General features: G+C 37.4%; 2 protein-coding genes across 3 annotated transcripts in view; both read right to left on the minus strand.

Annotated features, from left to right (window-relative positions):
• Positions 1-9,091, minus strand: part of LOC113117786 (adhesion G-protein coupled receptor G1-like) — a 29,457-nt gene extending 20,366 nt beyond the window's left edge. Inside the window, exons 1-4 of the mRNA XM_026286706.1 lie at positions 8,878-9,091; positions 8,583-8,660; positions 8,412-8,471; positions 8,188-8,316 (exon numbers count right to left, since the gene is read on the minus strand). Of these exons, the coding sequence (XP_026142491.1) occupies positions 8,188-8,316; positions 8,412-8,471; positions 8,583-8,660; positions 8,878-8,947 (337 nt within the window). The 5' untranslated portion in view covers positions 8,948-9,091. The remainder of the gene's footprint in view (positions 1-8,187; positions 8,317-8,411; positions 8,472-8,582; positions 8,661-8,877) is intronic.
• A 111-nt stretch (positions 9,092-9,202) lies between these two features.
• On the minus strand, positions 9,203-26,092 carry LOC113117792 (adhesion G-protein coupled receptor G6-like). 2 transcript variants are annotated; one of them, XM_026286713.1, is made up of 18 exons: positions 26,008-26,092; positions 25,848-25,936; positions 25,392-25,505; positions 25,029-25,106; positions 24,855-24,917; positions 24,653-24,763; positions 23,203-23,310; positions 22,850-22,927; positions 22,679-22,741; positions 22,476-22,586; positions 21,420-21,527; positions 16,873-16,938; positions 16,441-16,702; positions 16,202-16,364; positions 15,442-15,582; positions 15,181-15,289; positions 15,056-15,092; positions 14,826-14,878 (listed from the first exon to the last, which is right to left on the minus strand). In XM_026286713.1, coding segments are annotated over exons 1-16 (1,614 nt in total). In that variant the 5' UTR covers positions 26,010-26,092; the 3' UTR covers positions 14,826-14,878; positions 15,056-15,092; positions 15,181-15,232. The 2 variants fall into 2 exon arrangements, with proteins under 2 accessions (XP_026142499.1, XP_026142498.1); XM_026286714.1 differs by lacking the exons at positions 15,442-15,582; positions 16,202-16,364; positions 16,441-16,702; ... (10 more) ...; positions 25,848-25,936; positions 26,008-26,092 and adding exons at positions 9,203-10,106; positions 13,189-13,472; positions 13,561-13,651; positions 13,828-14,093; positions 14,180-14,304 and having other exon boundaries at positions 14,781-14,878; positions 15,181-15,234.
• Between the last annotated feature and the right edge of the window lie 977 nt (positions 26,093-27,069).

The following is a 27,069-nucleotide window of genomic DNA, read 5'->3' on the forward strand; positions in this document are numbered from 1 at the left end:
TCTGCTTGTTTCTGTTTACGATTCTGGATAATCCCTGATATACCTGACACCATTCCTGATTTCTGCCTGTCTCACCACTCTTAAGGTGTTCCTGTAGCTCAATTGGTAGAGCACTGCCTTATTAGGTGCAAGGTTGGGGGTTCGATTCCCTGGGAATACATGATATGATATGATATGATATGTAAAAATTGATAGCCTGAATGCACTGTAAGTCGCTTTGGATAAAAGCGTCTGCTAAATGCATACATTTATTTAATTTAACTTAATTTAGGGTGCTTTCACACCTGCCTCATTTAGTTCGTTTGAATCGCACCAGAGTTCGTTTCCCCCTTTGGTGCGGTTCATTTGGGCAGGTGTGAAAGCAGCATTCGCACTCGGGTGCGCACCAAAGGCGGACCAAACAAGCGATTTACGTCTCGCAGATCTCGGTATGCTTTAAAACGAACTTTTGAGTGGTTCGTTTGTGGTGAGAACGTGATCCGACCTTGAACAGACCAAACTGCAAAAAGTACTGATCATTTTTGTTCTAAACCAGCTGCCGTAGTCAGCTGTGCTGTGCATTATGGGAAGAGGAAGTGTTTGTTGACAGTTTGCACTTTAGCATGGCAGCTCGTGGACAATCTTGGAGTAGGGAGGAGGTGCGGAGCCTCATAGAAATTTGGTCTGATGACCATGAGCATGTCAGAGTTAAGAAGAATTAATGTACGCCTCCGCTTGAAGTTACGAGCGTGCCGTTTGCAGTGCATTAGGACATTGTTTTCAAGGCACATCTGCGCTTCATTCTAGAAATATATTGTTTGCATATTGTGGTGTATACAAACAATGTAATAGATTAAAGCCAGGGACAAAACCAGCCCACGCAGTCGTCTCTCCATAGTTGTGTTGTCTCTATGTTGTTTGCTGGCTTTTCCTTTTATGTTGGAATTTTCCTGCACGTAAATTCTGACCAATCGAAAAGCAGTTTAGGAAATAGGTCATGGCCAACGAGTGATGTGGATGTTGTCATGTGACTGCATTTTGGTTCGTTTCGAAAAGGAACCAAAAAAGCAGAAAAATGCTATAATGTATAATTGTTTGCCCTTGGTTCGGACCAAATTAACCAAACTAGAGATGTGAAAGCACCCTTAAATAAATACTGCAATTGGATCCGAACCTCTCTTACTCATCGTTACAGCATCAATCTCTCTTCCTTTGGGCATTGCATTTTTTAACATGAAGCACTTACAATGTGCACATCCGGTGAGCAGAATGTGTTGCTTCAAGCCTATCATTCTGCACACCGGATGCACACATTGTAAGTGTTTGTAATTTGTACTGCACTGTATTTGTTTTGTCCTATATAAAAAATATGTTATACATTTAAAATACATATTTTACATTTTATAGTATCCACCTTATTTTGCAACGTGGAAGTAAATATAATGACATACATGTGCTTCTCAATAAATTAGAACGTTTATTTATTTCAGTAATTCAACTCAAATTGTGAAACTCATGTATTAAAAAAATTCAGCACACCGACTGAAGTTCTGAGCTCTGAAGTCTGGGTCTTTTAATTGTGATGATTTGGGGTCATATTTAATAAAAACCCACCAATACACTATCTCAACAAATTAGAATACTTGTTTCTCATTTTCCTCTTTACAATACCCCATAGATTCTCTATGGGCTTCAGGTCAGGTGAGTTTGCTGGCCAGTCAAGCACACCGAGACCATGGTAATTTAACCAATTTTCGGTGCTTTTGGAAGTGTGGGCAGGTGCCAAATTCTTCTGGAAAATGAAATCAGCATCTTCGGTAAGATGCCTCTGACGCCTTAAGTCCAGTTTGCTTGACAATCCTCATAAGGCTGTGGTTCTCTCGGTTGGTTGTGCATCTTGTTCTTCCACACTTGTTTGTTCCACTCAACGTTCTTTTAACATGTTTGGATACAGCACTCTGTGAACAGCCAGCTAATTTGCGATTCATTTTTGTGACTTACACTCCTTGTGAAGGGTGTCAATGATTGTCAAAAAACATTTTGAAGGCTCAGGAAACCTTTGCAGGTGTTTTGAGTTGATTAGCTGATTGGCATGTCATCATATTCTTATTTGTTAATTAGAACTTGTTAATTATAGACCAATCTCGAATCTCCCTTTTCTGTCCAAGATACTAGAAAAGGTGGTATCCTCACAATTATATTCCTTCTTAGAGAAAAATGGTATATGTGAGGATTTCCAGTCAGGATTTAGACCGTATCATAGTACTTAGACTGCTCTCCTTAGAGTTACAAATGACCTGCTCTTGTCATCTGATCGTGGGTGTATCTCTCTATTAGTTTTATTGGATCTTAGTGCTGCGTTTGACACAATTGACCACAGCATTCTTTTGCATAAACTTGAACACTTTGTTGGCATCAGTGTAAGTGCATTAGCATGATTTAAATCGTACTTATATGACCGCCATCAGTTCCTAGCAGTGAATGAAGATGTATTACGTCGATCACAAGTGCAGTATGGAGTACCTCAAGGCTCAGTACTAGGGCCGCTACTCTTCACGCTTTATATGTTACCCTTGGGAGATATCATCAGGAAACATGGTGTTAGCTTTCACTGTTATGCTGATGATACTCAGCTCGATATTTCCTCGCAGCCCGGTGAAACACACCAATTTGAAAAACTATTGGAATGCATAGTCGATTAAAAAAATTGGATGACGAGTAATTTCTTACTGCTAAATTCAGAAAAAACAGAGGTGTTAATCATAGGGCCTAAAAACTCTGCTAGTAATAACCTAGAACACTGTCAAAGACTTGATGGTTGCTCTGTCAATTCTTCGTCATCAGTTAGGAACCTAGGTGTGCTATTTGATCGCAATCTTTCCTTAGAAAGCCACGTTTCTAGCATTTGTAAAACTGCATTTTTCCATCTCAAAAATATATCTAAATTACGGCCTATGCTCTCAATGTCAAATGCAGAAATGTTAATCCATGCATTTTTAACTTCAAGGTTAGACTATTGTAATGCTTTATTGGGTGGTTGTTCTGCACGCTTGGTAAACAAACTACAGCTAGTCCAAAATGCAGCAGCAAGAGTTCTTACTGTCCACACTGCACTGGCTCCCTATCAAACATCGTATAGATTTTAAAATATTGCTTATTACTTATAAAGCCCTGAATGGTTTAGCACCTTAGTATTTGAATGAGCTCCTTTTACATTATACTCCTCTACGTCCGCTACGTTCTCAAAACTCAGGCAATTTGATAATACCTAGAATATCAAAATCAACTGCGGCCGGCAGATCCTTTTCCTATTTGGCGCCTAAACTCTGGAATAACCTACCTAAAATTGTTTGGGAGGCAGACACACTCTTGCAGTTTAAATCTAGATTAAAGACCCATCTCTTTAACCTGGCATACACATAACATACTAATATGCTTTTAATATCCAAATCCGTTAAAGGATTTTTAGGCTGCATTAATTAGGTAAACCGGAACCGGAAACACTTCACATAACACCGTACTTTCTACATCATTAGAAGAATGGCATCTACGCTAATATTTGTCTGTTTCTCTCTTGTTCCGAGGTCACCGTGGCCACCAGATCCAGTCTGTATCCAGATCAGAGGGTCACTGCAGTCACCCGGATCCAGTACGTATCCAGACCAGATGGTGGATCAGCACCTAGAAAGGACCTCTACTGCCCTGAAAGACAGCGGAGACCAGGACAACTAGAGCCCCAGATACAGATCCCCTGTAAAGACCTTGTCTCAGAGGAGCACCAGGACAAGACCACAGGAAACAGATGATTCTTCTGCACAATCTGACTTTGCTGCAGCCTGGAATTGAACTACTGTTTTCGTCTGGTCAGAGAATAACTGGCCCCCCAACTGAGCCTGGTTTCTCCCAAGGCTTTTTTCTCCATTCTGTCACCAATGGAGTTTCGGTTCCTTGCCGCTGCCACCTCTGGCTTGCTTAGTTGGGGTCACTTCATCTACAGCGATATCATTGACTTGATTGCAAATAAATGCACAGACACTATTTAAACTGAACAGAGATGACATAACTGAATTCAATGATGAACTGCCTTTAACTATCATTTTGCATTATTGAGACACTGTTTTCCAAATGAATGTTGTTCAGTGCTTTGACGCAATGTATTTTGTTTAAAGCACTATATAAATAAAGGTGATTGATTTATTGATTGATATATATATATATATATATATATATATATATATATATATATATATATATTCAAGATTCAAAAAAATGTTATTCGTCACATACACAATTATATAGGGTATATAGAATCAGTAGTGAAATGTGTGTCCGCTCCATGGACAGTGCAATTATTGAAGAATACAACACAGATGAAAATATGCATAAATATAGATATGAAATAATTAAATAAAAGTAAACAATAAAAATAAGAATAAAATCTAAAAAAATTGTATACTGTAGAATTAATTCTAGAATAGAAAAATAATGTGCATGTATGTAGACTGTAGTCTTCAATATTAAGATACCCAGGGATGTACAAGAGGCAATTTGCATATGTGCATTATTCTGTAGTCTTAAATATTAAGATACACAGGAATGTATAAGAGGCAAATGTGCAAACATCTTGACACTGTCAGCATGTCAATGTGAGGTAGAGAATGAAGTGGAGACAAGTGGATGTTAAGAGGCTGGTTTTGAGGTTAGGAGCCTGATGGCTTGGTGGAAGAAACTCCTCCTAAGTCTTTTGGTTTTTGCCATCAGGCTACGGAAGCACTTACCAGATGGCAGCAAAGTGAAAAGATGGTTACTGGGGTGGATGGAGTCCTTGATGATTTTAACAGCTTTGATTTTAGAGCATTTGAGGTAGATGTTTCCAGTCTTGACTGTAGCTGTTCCCATACCACACTGAGATACACTAAGTCAATACACTTTCTGTGGTCCCTGAATAGAACGTTTTCAGGATTGCTGGTGAGACCCTGAATTTCTTCAGCTGTCACAGTTGGTACAGTCTTTGCCTGGCTTTATTAACCTGTGTTTGAATGTGTATAGTCCAAGTTAGGTCCTCAGAGATGTTTACACCAAGGTACTTGAAGCTGCTCACCGGGATCCCACTGATCATAAAAGGAGTATAGGGCTGCTGCTGTCTCTTCCTGAAGTCAACGATCAGCTCTTTAGTTTTGTTCACATTCAGAGAGAGACAGTTGTCCTGGCACCATGATGTTAGTTTCTCTACCTCATCTAAGTATGCAGTCTCATTATTGTTGTGAATGAGGCCCAGAACCACAGTATCATCAGCAAATGTGATAATGGATGTGGAGCTGTGTGAAGACACGCAGTCATGTGTGTAGAGAGAGTAGAGCAGGGCCATCAAGAGCTGCCTGCAGCATGGCTTCTGATTGGGCGGACCATCGTGTCACCACCCTCTGCCCCGGGGGATCTTGAACGAGCCTTTGATTTTATTCCGGTGTGAGGAAAATGGCTGCATGGAGATCAGAGCGGCTAAAGTGAAAGAGAAAGTTGTGACATTTGCCAAGTATGGTAATTGCATTTAACCCATCCAAGTGCACACACACATCAGTGAGAATTGAACACACACCCAGAGCAGTGGTTAGCTATATATCCAGCACCCGTGGAGCAACTAGGGGTTCAATGCCTTGTTCAAGGGCACTTCAGTCATGGGTATTAAAGGTAGAAGAGAGCACTGTTAATTCACTCTCCCCCACCTACAACTCCTGCCAGCACCGGGATTCGAACCAGCAACCTTCTGGTAACTAGTCTGGCTCTCTAAGCATTAGGCCATAGCTGCCCATAAAAAGACCTACACTAAAAAGTTGGAAGACCAGTAAACTTCCAAAGACTCAACTTCAGTGTGAAGAGGACTGAGAGCCATGACTAAATACAAGACACCATCCCCCTGCAATGAGGCTAAACAATTACTTGCTAACGACCTGAATGAGATTTATTGTAGATTTAAAACCCCCAACACTCATTATGACCATCTCCTTACACATCCGTTAACACCTCCTGCAATCCCTCTCTCCACACCTCCTGCACTTCAAATCTGTGAAGATGATGTGCGCCAGGTCTTCAAGAAGAACAAAAGAAGAAAAGCACCAGGCCCAGATGGCGTTACACCAGCCTGTCTGAAAATCTGTGCTGACCAGCTGGCCCCCATCTTTTCACAGATCTTCAACAGATCCCTGGAGTTGTGTGAAGTGCCTTCCTGCTTCAAACGCTCCACCATAATCCCCATCCCAAAGAAACCCAAGATAACAAGACTTAACGACTACAGACTCTCTACAGTGGCTCTAACGTCTGTCGTCATGAAGTCGTTTGAAAAACTGGTTCTGGCTTATCTGAAGGACATCACTGGACCCTTACTGGACCCCCTGCAGCTACCGAGCGAACAGGTCCGTGGATGATGCAATCAACATGGGATTGCACTTCATCCTGCAACATCTGGACAAAACAGGGACTTATGTGAGGATCCTGTTTGTGGACTTTAGTTCGGCTCTAATCTAATCTAATCTAATCTAATCTAATACTAGTATTTCCTGTAACTCAGGATTTGTACAGAGATGAAGACTACCATCTAGTGGTCGGGAAATAAACTTGATAGCTAGGTTGGACCTCACTGGTCGATACCGGTTAATTAACCAGTATTTCTTAAAATGGATCCTGAATAAAAACTAAAATAGTGAATGTTGAAATTACCACACTTTAATAGGGCCCTATGAAATTCCGTTATTTCCATCTTAATTTTTCGGGATTCAGTTTTTTTTCCGTTTACATTTTTCTCCACTCCTTTTAAATAGTTAAATTACATTTTATTAATCCAAAAGCAAGTCTGATTAATTAAAAACATGACATTTATACATTTTTACATCAATTTAATAAAAGTTTAGACCCTATGATATGTTTTGTCGCATCATAATTTTATTGTTATCAAATTCTGTGTTTGATAATGATTTTTCCCCCCTTAAAAAAGTCTGTGTTGTTTATTTAAAAAAAATTTTTTATCAAATCAAGACATGAAACATTAATTTATATGTATTATATATATATTGCATATTTGAACCCTTTCCAGCAGTGACTTTATGATTTTGAGATGCACCTTATCACACTGAGGACATTTGAGGGCCTCAAACACAACTATTTAAAAAGACTCAAAGCTTCACTGATGCTCCAGAAGGAAACAAGATGCATTAAGAGCTGGGGGGTGAAAACTTTTGGAATTTGAAGATCAAGGTAAATTGTACTTAATTTGTGTACCGGGAAACATACAAGTATCTTCTGTTGCTTACGAAGGGCAGAACTAAATGGAAAAAAATATATATATTTCAACAAAATAAGACAAATTTGGCCATCTTCATCGTGTTCAAAAGTTTTCACCCCCAGCTCTTAATGCATCTTGTTTCCTTCTGGAGCATCAGTGAATGTTTGAATCTTTTTAATAGTTGTGTTTGAGTCCCTCAAATGTCCTCAGTGTGATAAGATGCATCTCAAAATCATAAAGTCACTGCTGGAAAAGGGTCAAATATGCAAAGATGCTGGAAAACTGAAGAATCTGCAGGACCTTAAAGATGTTTCTGAAGAACGCTGCTCAGTTTAACTGTTCAGAACAAACAAGGGACTCATGCACAACCATCACAAAACAGAAAGACCGTCAATGATCATCAGGGAACAGAACACAGTACTAAGAACCAAGGGTTCCCAAACTTTTGAGTGGGGTTATTTTAATAATTTCAGCATTTTTTTTGTCTTGTGGACTAAATGTTAATATCTTTTATGCACAATATCTTACTCAGGACAGTACTAAATAAAATATAACATGCATTTAGTATGATCTCTCTTATTTTTTGAAAATTACTCATATTTTCACAGATTCTGCAAGGGGTGCCCAAACTTTCGAGCCCCACTGTGTGTGTGTGTATATATATATATATATATATATATATATATATATATATATATATATATATATATATATATATATATATATATATAAAAATATATTAAATACATATTTTTTTTATAATCCAAATACTAAAAAGAAAATACAGAGGTATACAGTATATCGCAAATGGGCCAAACAATACAGAGATATTAATTTTTCTCTATATCGCCCAGCCCTATTGTGCACTAAAAAGAATAATAAAAATAAAAAAATTCAGGATTAACACTATTTTAGAATGACATGACACACACCTTCTGAATGCAGACGTGATGACAGACAATTATCCTTTGTTAGTTTTATGCCTTCAACCGTCTCGTTCATTCTGAATTCATAATCCTGCCCCTGTTTTGTTATGTTGAAACTGTATGATCTGCATTGTCCTGAAACCACAGAGAACATTTACATTTTTGCAGAAATACTTTTTAAAGAGCTTTGAACTCTAGAATGGTTTATAGATGAAATATAAACGTTTTACCAAAAGAAGAGATGTTTATTGTGAAAATTGCTGTTGATTCACGAGCTGTGAGACATATATCTGAAAGAAAAACAGAAATGAACTCAATGAGTTTGTCCGTCATCACAAGTGCTTTCAGATAATAAATATGCAGTATCACACAGTCATGTTAGCAGTATATTTCACATCTACCTGGATATGGTGAGCTAATGCTGTTCAAGAAACAATGATCTGATGTATTGACTTGGATTATCAGATTTTTTGAGCTGTCTGCACAAACACAACATTATTAGACTCTTTGATAACATAACACTCTATATTAGATTAGATTAGTTAAAATTTAGATGCTCACATTTACATTCACATACACATTTGCATATTTTTTGTTTACATTTTAATTAGTTTTTTTAATGTCCATCAAACAGTCTCATCAAACAACATTAATTGCTAAAAGTTTATAAATGCATGTTTTTTTAAAGCAACATACCTGTACTTATCTGGCAGAGAGCACAACAGATGATCATCAGCCACAACAAATTCTGCTTTTGTCCAGACATGATTCCCAGAGACAGTGTAAAGACACACGTGTTTAATTTTGTTTTCTTCAGACAGAGCTAATAAATCTTTAATAATTTTTCTCAGTACATTCATGAGCTGAAGTCCACAGTCCAAGAGCTGAGAGAGTCTGATGCGTGCACATATGAAGCTGTTTGATTATGAGCCGAAGAACACTGACATACAGTTCATTTGATAAAATGCAAATCATGTTTATTTGCGTTTTAACTGAGAATCTCATTATCTGCTTACATTCAGATCCAGTTTATCAAGTCACCTTTGTTCACAGAGAACTATATATATAGAAAACAAATATTTAATAATAGTAGAAACTGTTTGAAGATGCTAATAAAAATATATTTCTGACAGGATTTAGACACAGAAAATGTCATGTTATGTTTATGTTTTGTTGGTGTGTATAATCACCTTTTTTTTTTACAGTAAATGGCATTTGCTTTGATATTTTGTGACCTGATGAATCACATCCATGTATTTATAAGTGACAAAAGTTAATAAATTAGTTTGCAGTCAGTCCATCATGAATAATACAATTATATTTTATTAGCGTCATTAGAAACACATACTGAGAAATATAACAGAGAATCATAAGCAACATAAAACTGATGGATTCACTGATTATGACTGTATTTGTTGTGTTTCCTGTAACCAAATATGTTTCACATCAGTGTGTGTGGATTTTACCAAGCTGCTTCATGAAATGATAATGCAAATATCTGAATCCACAAGCGTGCACACATTACTGTCATCCTGAAGATGTAAATTTGTTTTCTAAATAAGGGTCAGTGTTGAGTCACTCTGACACACACGTGATCACACATGATGATTATAATGCTCAATAATACAGTAATATCACATCATATCAGAGATTTGAATGCACAATAAAATAAAAAAGGTTTTTAGTAACAACAGATATTTTTCATTTGTTTTGAGTGATTTCAGTAAAATGTAACTTTTTTAGGGTCATTTTAGGCTAAGAGAAAGAAAGCGTTCAGTCTTAATTATGCTAGTGATAAATATTGTCTACAGCATTAATGCTGGATTGAGTGATGGTTGTGTTGGAGTCTGTGTTTTCTGGATCGTCAGAGAAGCTACCCGCGACGTCATTGTGAATGTGGTAGTAATACAGGAAGAGGAAAAACCCTGAAAACAAGATCAGAGAAACTTATTTCAACTAATGCAAATACATTTCAGATATGATTAAAGTGCCCCTATTATGCCATTTCCAATATAGCCTTTCATGCAGTGTGTAATGTAGCTGTATAATGTAAAAGATCTGCAAAGTTGTACAGCTGAAAGTGCATGATAAATAAAGTTATTGTCTCCCAAAATAAAGAATTGACAACTTGACTCCACCCACAAACACGTCATTAACTGATAACTGCTTCTCTAATCTCAGGGAGTTCAATGCGGGATTCACCAAACACTTGCTGCTGAAAGATGAATCAGTACCCAGTTTATTTGGATCAGCAGCTCTACTGAATCACAACCTGTAAATATGATAAATAATAGATTTTTTATATTTTCTATAGAGTATTTAAAGAACTATTGGAAACTGGTGTATAGTTTCTGACACTGCTGTACATAGACCAATCACAACAGACTAGGCCATCTGACCAATCAGAGCAGAGCAGGCTCATGAAAGGGAGGAGTTTAGATAGACTGAATCTTAGAACTGCTTCAAATTATTTGTTTGAGAATCACTGGAAAATTAGCTGATATTTAAGTATATTTTGAGAAAACGTATGCATTTTTTTTTTTTACCTTGCATTAATCCTATTGTAGGAGACTCCAAAACAATATTAGGAACTGTGAAAATTGTCGGGTCTCAGGACTAATCACCTGCCTTTTGGGGTTGTGTGTGTGTGTGTGTGTTTGGATGGTTTGACAGCTCACCGCGTCTGTCTGTTGGATTTGAGTTTCCCCCCCGCCCTCCTTGTTTCTCCGTTGTTAACCTGAGGTTACTATTAACATGACATTACTATTAAGAACAGGTGCCCCCTACATTTAATGTCTTCTGCTTTTGAATTATTGCAGGGAGCTTGAGTCTTCACCAAGTTAAAACCTGCGCAATGCCTACCACTTGGTGCGCATTCGGGAGGGGGATGAGTGGAAGACAGCGTTTAACAGCCCTTCGGGACACTACGAGTACTTGGTTCTTCCATTTGGTCTTACCAATGCTCCAGCTGTTTTCCAGGGACTCGTCAACAGCGTGTTGGGTGACATGATCAATCAATTTGTCTTTGTGTATTTGGATGATATCTTGATTTTCTCCCCTTCTCTCCAATTACACACCCAGCATGTCAGACGTGTTCTCCAGTCGTTGCTAGAAAACCAGTTGTTTGTCAAGGTGGAGAAGTGCGAATTCCACGCTGAGTCTGTTGCTTTCCTTGGCCACATTATTTCTACGGGAGGGATCAAGCCTGATCCCGCTAAGATAGAAGCTGTCACCCTGTGGCCAGTCCCTGATTCCCGGAAGCCTCTGCAGCGTTTCCTGGGTTTTGCCAACATCTACCGGCGATACATCAGGAATTTTGGTCAGATCGCTGCACCGCTCACAGCCTTAACCTCCACTAAGGTGTCCTTCAGATGGAACCGGGAGGCGCAGGTAGACTTTGACATTTTAAAGTCCCGTTTTGTCTCTGCACCTGTTCTGTTGGTTCCAGATCCTGCGGCCCAGTTCATTGTTGAGTTTGATGCTTCGAATGTTTGGGGTTAGCGCAGTTCTATCTCAGCGTACCCTCCATGATGGGAAGCTCCACCCATGTGCGTTCTAACTACGGCATCAGCAATAGAGAACTGTTGGAGGTACGACTGGCCTTGGGTGAGTGGCGTTACTGGTTGGAGGGGTCGGTGCAGCCCTTCTTGGTCTCGACGGATCACAAGAACCATGAATACATCCATTTGCCCAAGAAGCTGAGCTCGCGTCAGGCCCGTCGGGCACTCTTTTTTGCCAGTCAAATGCCCTCCTGATAGTCTACTTAATCCTCTCCCTATCCCTTCCTGCCCTTGGTCACACATTGTGCTTGATTTTATCTCTGGGCTTCCCCCGTCGAAGGGTAACCCTGTGATTCTCACGTTGGTGGATCGCTTTTCCAAAGCAGTTCATTTTATCCCCCTGCCCAAGATGCCCTCTGGTGGTGGATCACATCTTACGTCTTCACGGGTTGCCAGTGGATGTGGTTTCAGACACGTCTCCCGGTTCTGGAGGGAATTTTCTGGTGCCAGCAGCTCTCCTGGGCGGAATATGCTCATAACACCCTTCCTGTGGCTGCGTCAGGTATGTCTCCTTTTGAGTATGCTGTTGATTATAACCCACCTCTGTTCCCATCACAGGAACCAGACGCAACGGTTCCATCCGCCCTGGCTTTCGTCCAGCGCTGCCGTCGCACCTGGGAGAAAGTCAGGAGGATTTTGGTCCAAACCTCTGGCCGAACCAAGACTGCAGCCGATCGTCACTGGTCCTCTCCTCCTGTTATGTGTGTGGTCAGCGGGTTCAGCTTTCTACCAAGGATCTGCCTCTCCGGGTGCCTTCTTGTAAGCTGACACCCAGATTCATTGGGCCATTCCGCATTACCAAGGTGGTTAGTCCGGTGGTGATCAGGCTCAAATTTCCTCCTACTCTTGGTCGGGTTCACCCGGTGTTTCATGTTTCCAGGGTCAAGCCGGTGTTCTCTTTCCCCCTTAATCCTGCTTGTAGTCGCCGCACCCCCCCCACTCCCTCGTCTTGTGGATGCATCTCCTACCTGTATGGTTAAGAGATTACTCGATGAGCGGCACCGCGGCAGGGGGTTTCAGTATCTTGTGGACTTTTCTTATGAGCGCAGAAGCTTCCAGTTGTCATTCCTCCGGTCTCGGCTGTCAAACGAGCTATACTGTGGAACGTTACTAATCTGCTCTGTCTCATCTGCTTTAATAAAGCACAGTGTAAAGCCGCAACTGAATCCAGCCTGTTTCTCCTGACAAAAATGGCATAATGGGGCACTGGAAATTCAGTTGCATAATTTTTAAACCACCCAAAAATAATCAGACTTTTGGTCAAATTAATCATTTTAGTTTAAGTACCATTATATCCTATTTTAGTAAAATAACAAAATTGTTTAAATAATTATAATAATTATTAAAAAATGTATATATATATAATAAATAATAAAAAACAAATCATTAATGAATCAATTCAAATAATAGCTGATTCTGTAGAATGATGCGTGTGATTGTTTCTCACCCTGAAACGAGTTCAGCACAGTGAATATGTAATATGAGGGAACGAGCATCGGTCCATAACTGAAGAACGCCACAGACCACGTCAGACCGAAGAGCAGGAACAAACTCAACACCATCATCAGCTGCTTTCTGAACGTCTTTCTCTTGCCATCAACAGCTTTTATGTTTCTGGCCTGAACGACTTTAGTGACGATCATGATGAAGATTCCTGTCGTGAAGATGAAAACTAAAGCATAGTAGCCGATGTTCACTATGTAGTGAATGTAAGAGTTTGTAATCCAGCACCTGTAATTAGAAGAGAATGAAGTATGATTAATAAGACAATCAGTAGACTTTCAGAAATGCACATTTAAATTTAATGTACGGAACTTACATTCGTGAAATTTTTTCAGATGTTGATTTTATGATCACTGTTTTATATTCTCCTACAGAAGCAATAGCTATGACTGCTGGAGCAGGAAACACTGAAAACACACAGAGACAAGGGGTATTATAGTTAAAAACGTTAAAGTATACAACATAATAAACCTAAAACCATAAAACTATCTTTACAGTAGTTTATATGATTTGTGTGCAATATATTTTTTTGTTTTTGTATGAACTAAAATTTGGTTTTAGATGTTTTGTTGCTGTAACTGACCCCAGCCCAACACGGTGATCTTCCTCATGTAGTTTGTGATGGAGACGTTCTGTCTGATGAGCCATAAGTACATATGAAGAGCTTGAATGAAGAACCAGGTGAATGAGGCCAGCATGGAGTAATGCAGGAGCAGCGCTATGAAGACACACGCAGCGTTGTCTCCTGTGTTAGCGACGCTCTCGTTTGACAAAAACGAGGCATTCAGTAGAGACAAAGCCACAAACATGTTCATCAGGATCTTCGTGGCCTGATTTGATTTAGCTTTCCTGTTAAAACACAAAAACGACTGTGTTTGCAATCACTGCATATTTTTTACTTCAAGTAAAAAGCGCTATGTGTTCAGATACTCTACCGTAGCAGGAAATGCATGAATAAAGCAATGGCCAGAAAAAACATGGAGATGCCGCAGCCGATAGAAGAGATTAAAGTCAATGATTCCAGATCCGGCACTGTGTTGTTGCTTGCATCTGGTGGAGACTAAATGATTGGAGAAAACCGAACAAAACCAAGCTGGATGATTTTTTTTTTTTTTTTTTTTTTTTTGAGCAAAAATTCGATTTTGTTAGGAAGATCTGTAATTTTTAAATATATGTTGATATGACAACAGATTACAATATAATCACAATGTTATTGCTGTGATTTATGTTTTCAAAAGGATTCATTTTTAAGTCTGTAAAGTTCATACATAAATATTTTAGGTTTTAGATGTTGTCATAACATCAATATTATACATTTAGTCACTGTCAGTTCTGTATATTTCAGTGTCATTTAAATGTAAGGACATGTACGTTAGGTAGAACTTTATGTAAAAATACATATGAGATCATGTGTGTTAGTTTACAACAAAATATATGCTGTTTAATAAAAAAAAATAAAAAAATATGGAAATGGGGTCTTCAGATGAAACATAAATTATTAAAGCATAAGTTCTTCTCATCTGAGAAGTTTCTCACCATCAGCACTGCAAAGAACGTCAGATGTGAGCAGGAGCACTTTATGGTGGTGTTGTCGATTTCTGTGTCACAGCCGGACGTCGTCCAATTAAGTTCTCCTTCAAATAAAAGTGAGCAATGGATTAAATTATATATATATATATATATATATATATATATATATATATATATATATATATATATATATATATATATATATAAATATTACATATATATATAATTATTATTATTATATATTATTTGAAACTGATCAATACAGTACACTTAGAATGTACCTTTGCCATTCCAAGAACTGCAGGACGGCTTATTGACCTGAAAGAACATGTTTAATTTTTATTTTGCCTTCACATTGTCTGATCATTATAACAATATAAGTTCTGCAATAAAAAAACTTCATTACCTTATCACTACGTCTAAAGTACATGTCAATATTGTCCGTAAGGTTGGAGATATTAGCCCTCATCGTTATTCCATAAACCTCCTTGTTTAAAACTGTGTAATTTTTCATTCTAAATCAGAAACCAAGAGAGCAATCATGAATCAGATATAAATGTGTATGAATATAATTGATCAAGAAACATTTGTCCAAAAGTAGAACATTTTCTAAATCATTCCATACAAGACTTAAAAGTAAAAACAACAACAAAAAAACATACAGTACCTTATTTGTCATGTTATAGAATCGTAGAACTCCAACAAATGCAGTTCCATTGTTTACAAGACGTGATTTATTTAAAGCCTCCTTGGAAATCTTTGTAGACCAGGAACAGTTTGTATTCATGTCACTTTGATTCACAACAACCTGTGAAAAGAAGTATGGCCATGAAAACTGATGAATAATTCAGTGTTTTAATGCATCTTATAATGCACTTCAGTAACTGTCTGGTTCAGCTCAGCTTCTAAATCTGCCCTCAGAAGACTACAGAGAGTAGTCCGGACTGCTGAGAGAATCATCGGTACAACCCTCCCTTCTATTAGTGAGCAAAAATCACTCTGGACCCCTCACATCCAGCACACTCCCTCTTTGAACTGTGTCCATCTGGTCGACGCTACAGAGCACTGAGCACCAGAATGACCAGACACAGGAACAGTTTCTTCCCTCAGGCAATCCATCTAATGAACAGCTGATAATAACTGTGGAACACACTACACTATTTATATTTACACTTAAAATTTGCACATAAGATGCCTGTACATACATACCTGCTTATATACCTGCCATACAATTGTCAATTTGTATATTGTCATTCCTTACCTACTTATTTGTATGTCTACTATATTTTATTCATTTATTATGTGTTTTTTGTTCTGTCGCTGTCATTCTGTTGCACTGCTGAGCTTCTATCACGAAAACAAATTCCTTGTATGTGTGAACATACCTGGTAATAAAGCTCATTCTGATTCTGATTTCTAAGTTTTACCATAGCTTGATCTGAAGAGTAGCATATGTTGATCTCTTTGGTTTCTGTGTTCTTGGCTTGAACGTGAACAAGACCAATAACATCTCCCATGACAATCGCTGCATTGCTTGTATTGTTTTTTTCCATCTCTTCCAACTTAGACCCCAGCTTGTCCAAGGCTTCACTGTAAAATGGACTGAATCACATGATATTCTGTAATTGGTTTAAAACTTGATATTCACTGGTAACTGCAAACTTACGATGCTTTTGCGGGATCAGTATATCCAGGAGTTGTACTTTGTGATGTGAAATTTGTAGTGGGCTTTTGAGTGGTTGTTTGTGATGTCAATCTGGTACTGGGATTTTGAATTGTATTGTGTGGTGTGAAACTTGTAGTTGGATTGTGTGTAGTTGTGGTGTGTGATGGTGGTGTAATGGTGGTTGAACTTCCATCAAAGCAGGTCACACATGTCCATTCATTATTTTGATTATATTTCAGAATGTATTTGCTTCCTTCATTCTCTTCAACACAAAAAGAAATAAGGGATACATTTAGCAATTTTTCCCTAGAGCAAAACATATTATGTCATGGTGTAGAAATTAATTTTAATTCTGAAATCAAACTTTGATGGTTGTGAAATAGGCAACAGAAACAACTGAAAAACAGATTATACATCTTATAACAGACTTACCTCTACATATATCTTGGTTATATACCAAATTTGTACATTTCTCTTCAGACTTGCTGTACCCACAACCTCAAGAGACATGACATGACACATAATTCAACATGAGCCAATATTTTAAAGTTTGACAACAAATAGAAGTCTTTTTAGAACTTTTAGAACACAGCAAAAAACGTTGGGTTGTTTTTTTTAACCCAACCATTGGGTTACACATATTGGGTCAATGTGTTGGGTTATCTTAAAATTTGTTGGATAATTTTTTTTTCGTCGTTGGGTTATTTTTAGTTATAACCCAACTGTTGGGTTAAATATGTTTCCCGCTTCACTCCTGTTCAAATTTTAACGGTCCAGTCAGAGACTGAGCCATCAGTGGCAGTCTGCATGATTATGAAGGGTAACTGTTAATATAATCGTATGATGTATATAACTGTCATAACATTAAGTAATGTGTCTGATACGTTAATTCTTTTTTTTATATATGTTAAAAAAGTTTTAATTCCCTTTAGTCCGTTTGTTTCCCCCAGATAATCAGATCGATTGTAAATGAATGCTATTCCTGTTTGTTCGCCAGTATTAATACACTAAAAGATTAGCTGCAAAAAATGTTTAGACAAGTATTACTTAAAGTTAATAAAAATTTTAGAAAAGCCTCACAGACAATTTATCGGATCGGACCAGTGAAAGAAGTTGCTCGAGCTAAGGAAACATCAGTCATGCGACAGACAGCAGACTCCGCGAGAATCGTTTGAATGAACCTGCAATTTTCTGTTATAAAAGTTCAAAACCCAGACGAAAGAAAAGCGCGCAGTCGTGAGGCAATCCGCTCTTTCAGCGAAAATGTATTCCAGTGCCCCAAATTTACATAATGTTAACGTTACTCCTACAACAAACCTTTAAGAGGGGAACGTAAAACAGAAGCCATATTCGCACCAGCACTAATTCATTGTACTGTAAAAGTGTTTTTATGATTTATTCATATTGAATCTTGTTATGCATCTATTGGAATACCCTGTAATTACAGCAGTTTCTCTTATGAAGCTAGATTGATTGACGTTTTTAAATGTGTTGTACTAAATGTGTTTATACTTATGTTTTAGACAATGGACTTTTTCGTGAAGGAAAAAATGCAATAATAGAATTTCTGCCTGTTAACTTAAACATTTCAAGGTAAGTATCCTATTTAAATTAATGATACATAAGTTTTCAATTTTACTTAGAGCTATGACTTCCAAAAATTATGAAAAAAGACATGAGGTGAGTGTATTGTTGCAATCCGTCCAACAAAGCTTCCTTTCATTTACAGTGTACTTTTGTTCCTCCCTACAAGTCTAAATAAGTTAAAGGGTAAAGGGTTGGAAAATTTACTCACATTAGCCGCAAATATAGCCACATTTTCTGGAGGGAGTGAAAACTGGTTTAGTCTGTGTCTTAGTGCAAATTATAGTAGATCCCCACAAAGAAATGTAAAAACAAGCTTAGCTTTTTTTTCACTTGTCTTTAAAATCTCTGTACTTTTGTCATTTAAAGGCCTTCGTGCAGAAATTGTCTTTAAAACCCTTCCTGCCATATGCACCATACCACACTAATGGAAAAATGGTGTGCACATCATACACGAAAATGAAGCGGTCCTTAACTGAGATTCAACCTGTAAGTAAAAGCAACACTTAAAATTACAGTGCATCAACTTTTTTTTTTTTTTTTATTCTTTTAAGGTTGGCACTAATTAGTGCTTTAATTGAATCATGAGACAAGCCAGAATCCACATGTCCTGGTGCTTGGTGACAAGGAAAACTCCTCCCAAGTTTTTATTATTTTAAACGGGGAGACGGTGGAACAGAAGACGATACTACAAGCAGTTGATCTGTGTTTTAAACTTTTCTTTGTATATGACACATCTACTACCCAAAGCCCTCTGCTCATATTTGAGAGTTTTTGGAACACACAGTCTTTAATAGTTTCTTCTGCACACTGTCTCCTCCTTAAAAACTTTGTATTTAGTAATCAGTAAAAAACTTTTTTATTTTATTGATCGTCAGTAGGTCCAGCAGTATATTTTTTATTATTATTACTTGATTTTATGATTATTTTTTGTTTTATTATTATATGTTATGTTCAGCTTATTTGAACGTCGTAATATTTGCCAAGTACGGTAACCCATATTCGGAATTGGTGCTCTGCATTTAACCCATCCAAGTGCACACACAGACACACAGCAGTGAGAAATGAACACACGTCTGGAGCAGTGGGTAGCTATATCAAGTGACCAGGGAGCAACTGGGGGTTCAGTGCCTTGCTCAAGGACACTTCAGCTATGGGTATTGAGGGTGGAAGAGATCGCTGTTCATTCACTCCCTCCACCTACAACTCCTGCCAGCACCGAGACTCAAACCTGCGACTTTTGGGTTACAGGTCCAACTCTAACAATTAGGCCACAGCTGTGTACTGTATTAGCACATTTGTGTGTTTTGATAATAAATCAACACATTTGTACAACTTGAAATTGTCAGTTGTATTTTTACACATTCTTGTACATTTAAATATTTTTTTTTAATATATTTGTAAATGTGTTACTTGCATATTAAAATAAAATTTGTAAGTTACAACAAAGTAGTTTCAAAATATAGTTGTTTTAAGTAATTTTTAATAAAAATACTGATGTTAATTAATATAAATAATTAGTTCAACTGTTGGGTAACTTTTAACCCAACAGGTTATTTTTAAGCCAACATTTTTTAGTGTGAAGATTTAAATAAATTTGAGTATAATTAAAGTAATTCCCGTGTACAGAAATGTGAATGATTTGGGGGTGGTGATGGGTGAGGTGAGGTTGTAGTTAGTAGTAATGGGAAGTCCTGCTCTTTTCAAGAGGCATTTTTTTTTGCATGAAGGCACCTCATGAACTGATTTTGGACAGGCTTCTGAGGCAGAGTAATGGTATGCAGCGTGATCTACAGCTAAATATAGAAAGTTGGTGATGACTAAGTGGATATTTCATATAAAACGTACATTTAATATATAAAAATAAAAAATTTCTTTATTATTCTCCAGAGTCGAGTCAGGTTCCAGTGAACTCTCCAGAGTGAGGGCTAGTCACCGCTGACCCTCCAGAGTCAGGGCTAGTCGCAGAGGACCTTCCAGAGCCAGGGCTAGGTACTATGGACTTTCCAGAGACAAGGCTGGTCACCGTTGACCTTTCAGAGTCAAGTCAAGTCACTGGTGATCTTCAAGGACAGAGTCAAGTCACTGGTGATTTTCAAGGACTGAGTCAAGTCACCGGTGATCTTCATGAACAAGTGCCAGTCACCAATGGTCTTCGCGAGCAAAGTCAGGCCAGCACCGATCTTCTGGAGTCCAGTAAAAACACCAGGGGATTACCAGAGCTTCGTCGTTCCGCTGGTCCGGCCGCATGGAGGTCTGATCCACCCTGGAGGGCTTCCGTCCTGACCGCACGGTTGTGGTGGTCTTCCCCTCCGTCCTGGAGGACTCTGGCTTCGACCACAAGGACGTGGTGGTCTTCTGCTCCGCCCTAGGGGGGCTTCATGTTGTTGTTTGTTTTTTGTTTTTTTGTGTTCACTCCTGTCCCTGGTCCCCTATGTTAGTCTGGCCCTCCGTCCCTCCCCCTGAGCCTCCACCTGTCCGCCTCCCTCCTGGTCTCTGGTTCGTGTCTGTCGTGGAGCGTCTGGGAGCCGCTCCGTAGAGGGGGTACTGTCACAGTGTCTGGGTTGTGTTCACTGGGTTTCCACTAGGTGTCCTCCTTTCCCATGGTGTCTGGCATTTTATTAACTGTCTGTTCCTTTATTTGGTCACCTTCCTCCTTGTTTGAGTTAATTGATTATTCCCCACCTGTCTCAAGTTCCCTCATCACCGTCTGTGTATTTATACCCGGTCTGTCTGAGTATGTGTCACGGAGTCCTTGTCGATGTTTCCTGTTATCCGTAGTCTGACCCTTGTAGTGTGTTCTTGTCTGTTTTATTGTTTTTTTTTTTCTGGTTTTTCTGTATCACCGAACGTGACAGTTTGGGGGGGTTAATATTTAAGCTCTTGTATGTTTAATTAATTTGGGAGCAAGAACCCCCATAAGGAACCATACCGCCAAAGATAAATTAAATTCAATAAACTCGCCAGTAACTTGCAAAAGTGTTCCGGACTGAACTAGCTTTACTTACAAAATGCACATGACAATAACAATTACGTTCGATTAATCATGCAGCCCCACCACTACATAATCCAATTTTTCACTAAAAGTTTAGGATTTAGGATACAATTATTGTGCACTCATTATTATTCTATCTGAAGAAACTTTCTTATCCATTAACCTAGTTTATAATAGTATTTTTGTTTTCATCTGTTTTCATATAATTTTAATCAGATTGTGTCATGACGATCAATAGAAAATGGATCAAAAATACTGACACGTTCACTGATAGACTGTTACAGCTCATCTGTAGATGGGTTGTGCACCTGTTCTGTTACGGTAAATGACTGTAAGCTGCTGTTTTTGAAGACTTAAACTGAAAAAAAAAGAAACACTGTAGAAGAGGACAAAATCCTACCTGTGTATGTGATAGGATTGTCATTGGATAGGTAGACATCACTGAAAATACCAGAACTGGAGTTAATGCAGCTACTTTGGTGATAAGTGGTAGTATTTTTTATGCATCCTGCAGAATAGAAGAGATGAAATGTGTACAGCACTAGAAATGAACTAATCAAAGATAGTCTGAATTTGTACTTTTGATCTGCTCTTTCTCAGAAACTCATTACAGAGTTTACAACAAACACTCAGACTCCATTCAAATGATTTAGAGATCCACCAATATTTTTCTTTTTCTAATACCAATACAGATTTTTGCATGTGAATGTGGCCAATACCTCATATGCAAAACCAAAATATAATTATTGTAATTTGTCAATATAAAAAATTCATTTCTACATAGCTGTAATTATTAAGATGCTTATAAAAAAATGTAGAAAACAGTAGTGGATTTTATTAAGAGCTACATGAAAGTGATGTGACATTCAGCCAAGTATGGTGACCCATACTCAGAATTCATGCTCTGCATTTAACCCATCCGAAATGCACACACACAGCAGTGAACACACACACACACTGTGAGCACACACCCGGAGGAGTTTTCATCATTTATGCTGCGGCGGGGGGTTGGGGGTTCGATGCCTTGCTCAAGGGCACCTAAATCATGGTATTGAAGGTGGAGAGAGAACTGTACATGCACTTTGATTGGGAGTCCAACTCTCTAACCATTAGGCCACGACCTCCCATATGGTTCCATACTGGAACATACATCACCATCATCATGTGTGTCATCATCTGTTTTTCCATTGCACTGATTGATAGACTGATCTAACTATAGTGATGATCATTCACAGGCATTGATAAAACACTTACTGTACTTATGATGAGACTTATGTGTGTGTGTGTGTGTGTGTGTGTGTGTGTGTGAGAGATAGAAAGAGACAGAGTAAGGGTTGTTATTGTTATGCACTCACTTAGCCAAGGACAAGGACAATAAAATCCTCACATTCTTCGTCATTAACTCTGTCTGTTATAAAATAACACACAGCTGATGAATTCAGGATTGATGACTTACTATTTGGCACTAACCACAATGTAATGGCTTCAACCGTCTCGTTCATTCTGATTTCATAATTCCCATGATCTTTTTTTATGCTGAAACTGTAAGATCTGCATTGTCCTGAATCTACAGAGAACATTTACATTTGTGCTGAAATACTTTTTTAAAGAGCTCTGAACTCAAGAATGGTTTATAAATAAAACAGAAGCAGGTTTTACCAAGAGAAGAGATGTTTAGTGTAATAGTCTCTTCATCATCTGATAGACATGTCCATTTTATATCTGAAAGAACAGAAATGAGCTCAATGAGTTTGTCGTTCATCACAAGTGCTTTCAGATAATAAATATACAGTATCACACAGTCATGTTAGCAGTATATTTCACATCTACCTGGAGCTGTTGAGCTACTTCTGTTCCAGAAACAATGATCTGATGAATTGACTTGGATTATCAGATTATCTGAGGAGCCTGCACAAACACAACATTATTAGACTCTTAGATAATGAGGTTTGACAATGTACAACACTCTATATCTATAGCAATATTACATTAACATTACATACACATTCATAGTTTTTTTTAAGCAAAATTAAAAATGGATCAAAAATACTGATTTGTTTATTGATAGGCAGTACATCTCATCTGTAGATGGCTTGTGCATCTGTTCTGTTACGGTAAATTACTGTTTACTGCTGTGTTTGAAGACTTAAACTGAAACACTGTAGAAAAAGACAAAATCCTACCTGTGGATGTGATTTGATTGTCATTGGATAGGTAGACATCACTGAATTTACAAGAGCTGGAGGGGATGCAGTTGATTTGGAAATAATTGTTAATATGTTTTATACATCCTGCAGAATAGAAGAGATGAAATGTGTACAGCACTTTCTAAATATGACTGTTCACACATAGTCTGCATTTGATCTGCTCTTTCTCAGGAACCCGATACAGAGTTTACAACAGACACTCAGACTCCATTCAAGTGATTTAGAGATCGAGCAAGGTTTTTATTTTTTATTTATTTTATTTTTTAATTAACTGATACCAATACAGATTATGTGCATGCGTATGAGCCCAATACCTGATATGCTGAACCAAAAATGTAATTTGTCAATACTGCCATTTCTGTATTTCACATTCATCTGTAATTTCAGTCCTCTTAAAAAACTAAAAAAACTGTCAAAATGTAACAGTCTTTCCTGTTAAATTTCTTCTTCATATTAAGAATATGCACCTTTTTATTTTTAACAGCAGCAGCAACACTAATATTAACCATAGGCAAAATTTACAGATTTACAAAGTCTAATGTTTTCAAATGGAAACAAAGAAATTTCAAGAGAGTCAATAAAATTTGTACAAAAGTTAAATTATTAATTTTAAACTATATTTTGTATCAATACATCCAAGAGTGAAGACAACTTCTTGACTGGAATGTAGAGATCATCAGGAAAGTAAAAGTGAACACATAATTGCAGATTCACAGACCATCTCAACTGTGTTATCAGAATTATTAATAATGTTTAGATTATGAAATGCCTGCTGACAGAGAAATGTTTTATCTGTTAACACACATCTTAAACTCAAATTGCAATCTTTTGTGGAGATGATAATTAATTTCTTCATAGCTGTGATTATTTAGATGCTTATTACAAAAATAAATGGTTATGTAGAAAACATAAATTTAATTTAGGGATATATTTTTTAAGTAGTGTATTTTATTAAGAGCTACATATGGTGTCCATACTGGAACATACATCACCTCTGTTCCTGTGGTCTTGTGTCCAGTCATCAAAACACACACAAGATGGGGCCATTTATCAGTGGATCCAATATTACAAAAACCAATATCTGAATATGGACAAAACTTACTCATAAGATCAATTATCAGTTGATCTTTAGTTTGATTTATAGATAATTTCAGCCGTGTGTCATCATCTGTTTTTCCTTTGCACTGATTGATAGAATGATCTAACTATAGTGATGATCATTCACAGGCATTGATAAAACACTTACTGTACTTATGACGAGGTGTGTGTGTGTGTGTGTGTGTGTGTGTAGGGGTAGTTCTTAGCCCCCCCCCCCCCCCCCCCCCCAAAACAAAACAAGGACAATAAAATCCTCACATTCTTGGACATTAACTCATTTCTGTTGTAGAATAACACACAGCTGATTAATTCAGGACTGATGACTTACCGTTTGACACTGACCACAGTTTAATGCCTTCAACTGTCTCGTTCATTCTGATTTCCTGTTTCGCATTATCTTTTGTTATGTTGAAACTGTATAATTTGCATTGTCCTGAAACTAGAGAGAACATTTACATTTGTGCAGAAATCCTTTTTAAAGAGCTCTGAACTCAATTCAGGTTTATAAATAAAACAGAAGCAGGTTTTACCAAGAGAAGAGATGTTTAGTGTAATAGTCTCTTCATCTTTTGATAGACATGTCCGTTTAATATCTGAGAGAAAATGAGAAATGAACTCAATGAGTTTGTCAGTCATCACAAGTGCTTTCAGATAATAAATATACAGTATCACACAGTCATGTTAGCAGTATATTTCACATCTACCTGGAACTGTTGAGCTACTGCTGTTCCAGAAACACTGATCTGATGAATTGACTTGGATTATCAGATTATCTGAGGAGCCTGCACAAACACAACATTATTACACTATTAAATAATGAGATATGACATGGTATAACACTCTCTCTATTTATATATCAATAGTACATTTTACATACACATTCATAGAGTTTTTTTTTTTTTTTATTAAAAGTGGATCAATAAATCTGATTTGTTCATTGATAGGCTGTTACAGCTCATCTATTAATGGCTTGGGCATCTGTTCTGTTACGGTAAATGACTGTTTACTGCTGTATTTGAAGAATTAAACTGAAATAGGAAACACTGTAGAAGAAGACAAAATCCTACCTTGGAGTGTGACTGGACTGGATTTGATTGGAGTGACTTTGCAGGCACCATTAGATAGACCAGAGCTGGAGGTGATGAAGTTGATTTGGCAAGTGTCAACAACTGATGTGCATCCTGCAGAATGGAAGAGATACAATTTGTACAAGCACTCATTAAATATAACTAAAAAATATTCTGTGTTTGTATCATGATCTGCTCTTTCTCAGGAACTCATTACAGAGTTTACAGGACAAAGAACAAACAAACTCCATTCAAATGATTCAGAGATCGACCAATAATGTTTTTATGACTGATATCAGTACAAAGGTATGACAATGTGTAACACTGTGTATCTATATCAATATTACATATACATTTACATACACATTCATATTTTTCTAATGTGTTCCAAACAACATATTCACTGGCATATAATTCTGTTTAAGTTAATAAATAAAAATGTTTAAAGCAACATACTTGTACTTATCTGGCACAGAGCACAACAGATGATCATCAGAAGCAACAAATTCTGCTTTTTTCCAGACATGATTCCCAGAGACAGCGTCCTGTTAGAGACACATGTTAGTTTTGTTTTCTACAGGCTTTGGAAATAAACCTTATATATTTGTCTTATTACATTCATGAGCTGAAGTCGACAGTCCAAGAGTTGAGAGAGTCTGATATGAGAGACACATATGAAGCTGTTTGATTATGAGCCGCTGGACTCTGACATACAGTTCATTTGAAAACATGCAAATCATGTTTATTTGGGCTTTAACTGAAACAGATCCAGTTTCTAAAGTCATCATAAGTCTGTCATGTCATATTTGCTCACGGAAAACAATATAAATATAGAAAACACATATTTAATAATAGTAAAAGCAATTTGAAGCTGCTAATGAAAAAGTAACTTTAATATTTTCTTTAGTGGATATCTGATATGGTTATAAGATACAGAAAATGAATATGAAAATGAAATATGAAAGTTTCTGTACAGTAATTGACGGTTTGATATTTTGTGACCTAATAAATGACATCCACATAAAAGTGTAACTAAAGTGAATAAATGATTTTGGAGTCAGTCCATCATGATTACTGAAATTACATTTTACTAGCTCCATTTAGAGAAATATAACAGCGAATCATAAGCATCATAAAACAAGGATGGATTCACTGATTCAGGATGTGTTTGTTGTGTTTCCAATAACCAAATATGTTTCACAGTCATGTGAATTTGAATGACTCCACGAGCCTGCGGACATTACTGTCCTGAAGATGTAAATTAGTTTTCTTGTTTCACACACACGATCACACATGGATGATTATGATGCCCCAAAAAAAAATTAAACAGTAATATCAGATCATATCAGAGGTTTGAATGCAAAATTGTATCTTCCTACCAGTTTTTAGGACTGGTAGCAAACTGATATTTGTCATTTGTTTTGAGTGATTTCAGTAAAACTGATTCTTTTAGGTTCATCATTTGATGTACATTATTTTAGTCTAAGAGAAAGAAAGGCTGAGTCAAGGAAAGCGTTCAGTCTTAATAATGCTAGTGATAAATATTGTCTACAGCATTAATGCTGGATTGAGTGATGGCTGTGTTGGAGAAACGATCCATGACGTCATTGTGAATGTGGTAGTAATACAGGAAGAGGAAAAACCGTGAAAGAAGAACATAAAAACTCATTTCAACTAA

Source organism: Carassius auratus, chromosome 17, assembly GCF_003368295.1.
Source record: "Carassius auratus strain Wakin chromosome 17, ASM336829v1, whole genome shotgun sequence".
Taxonomy (NCBI): domain Eukaryota; kingdom Metazoa; phylum Chordata; class Actinopteri; order Cypriniformes; family Cyprinidae; genus Carassius; species Carassius auratus.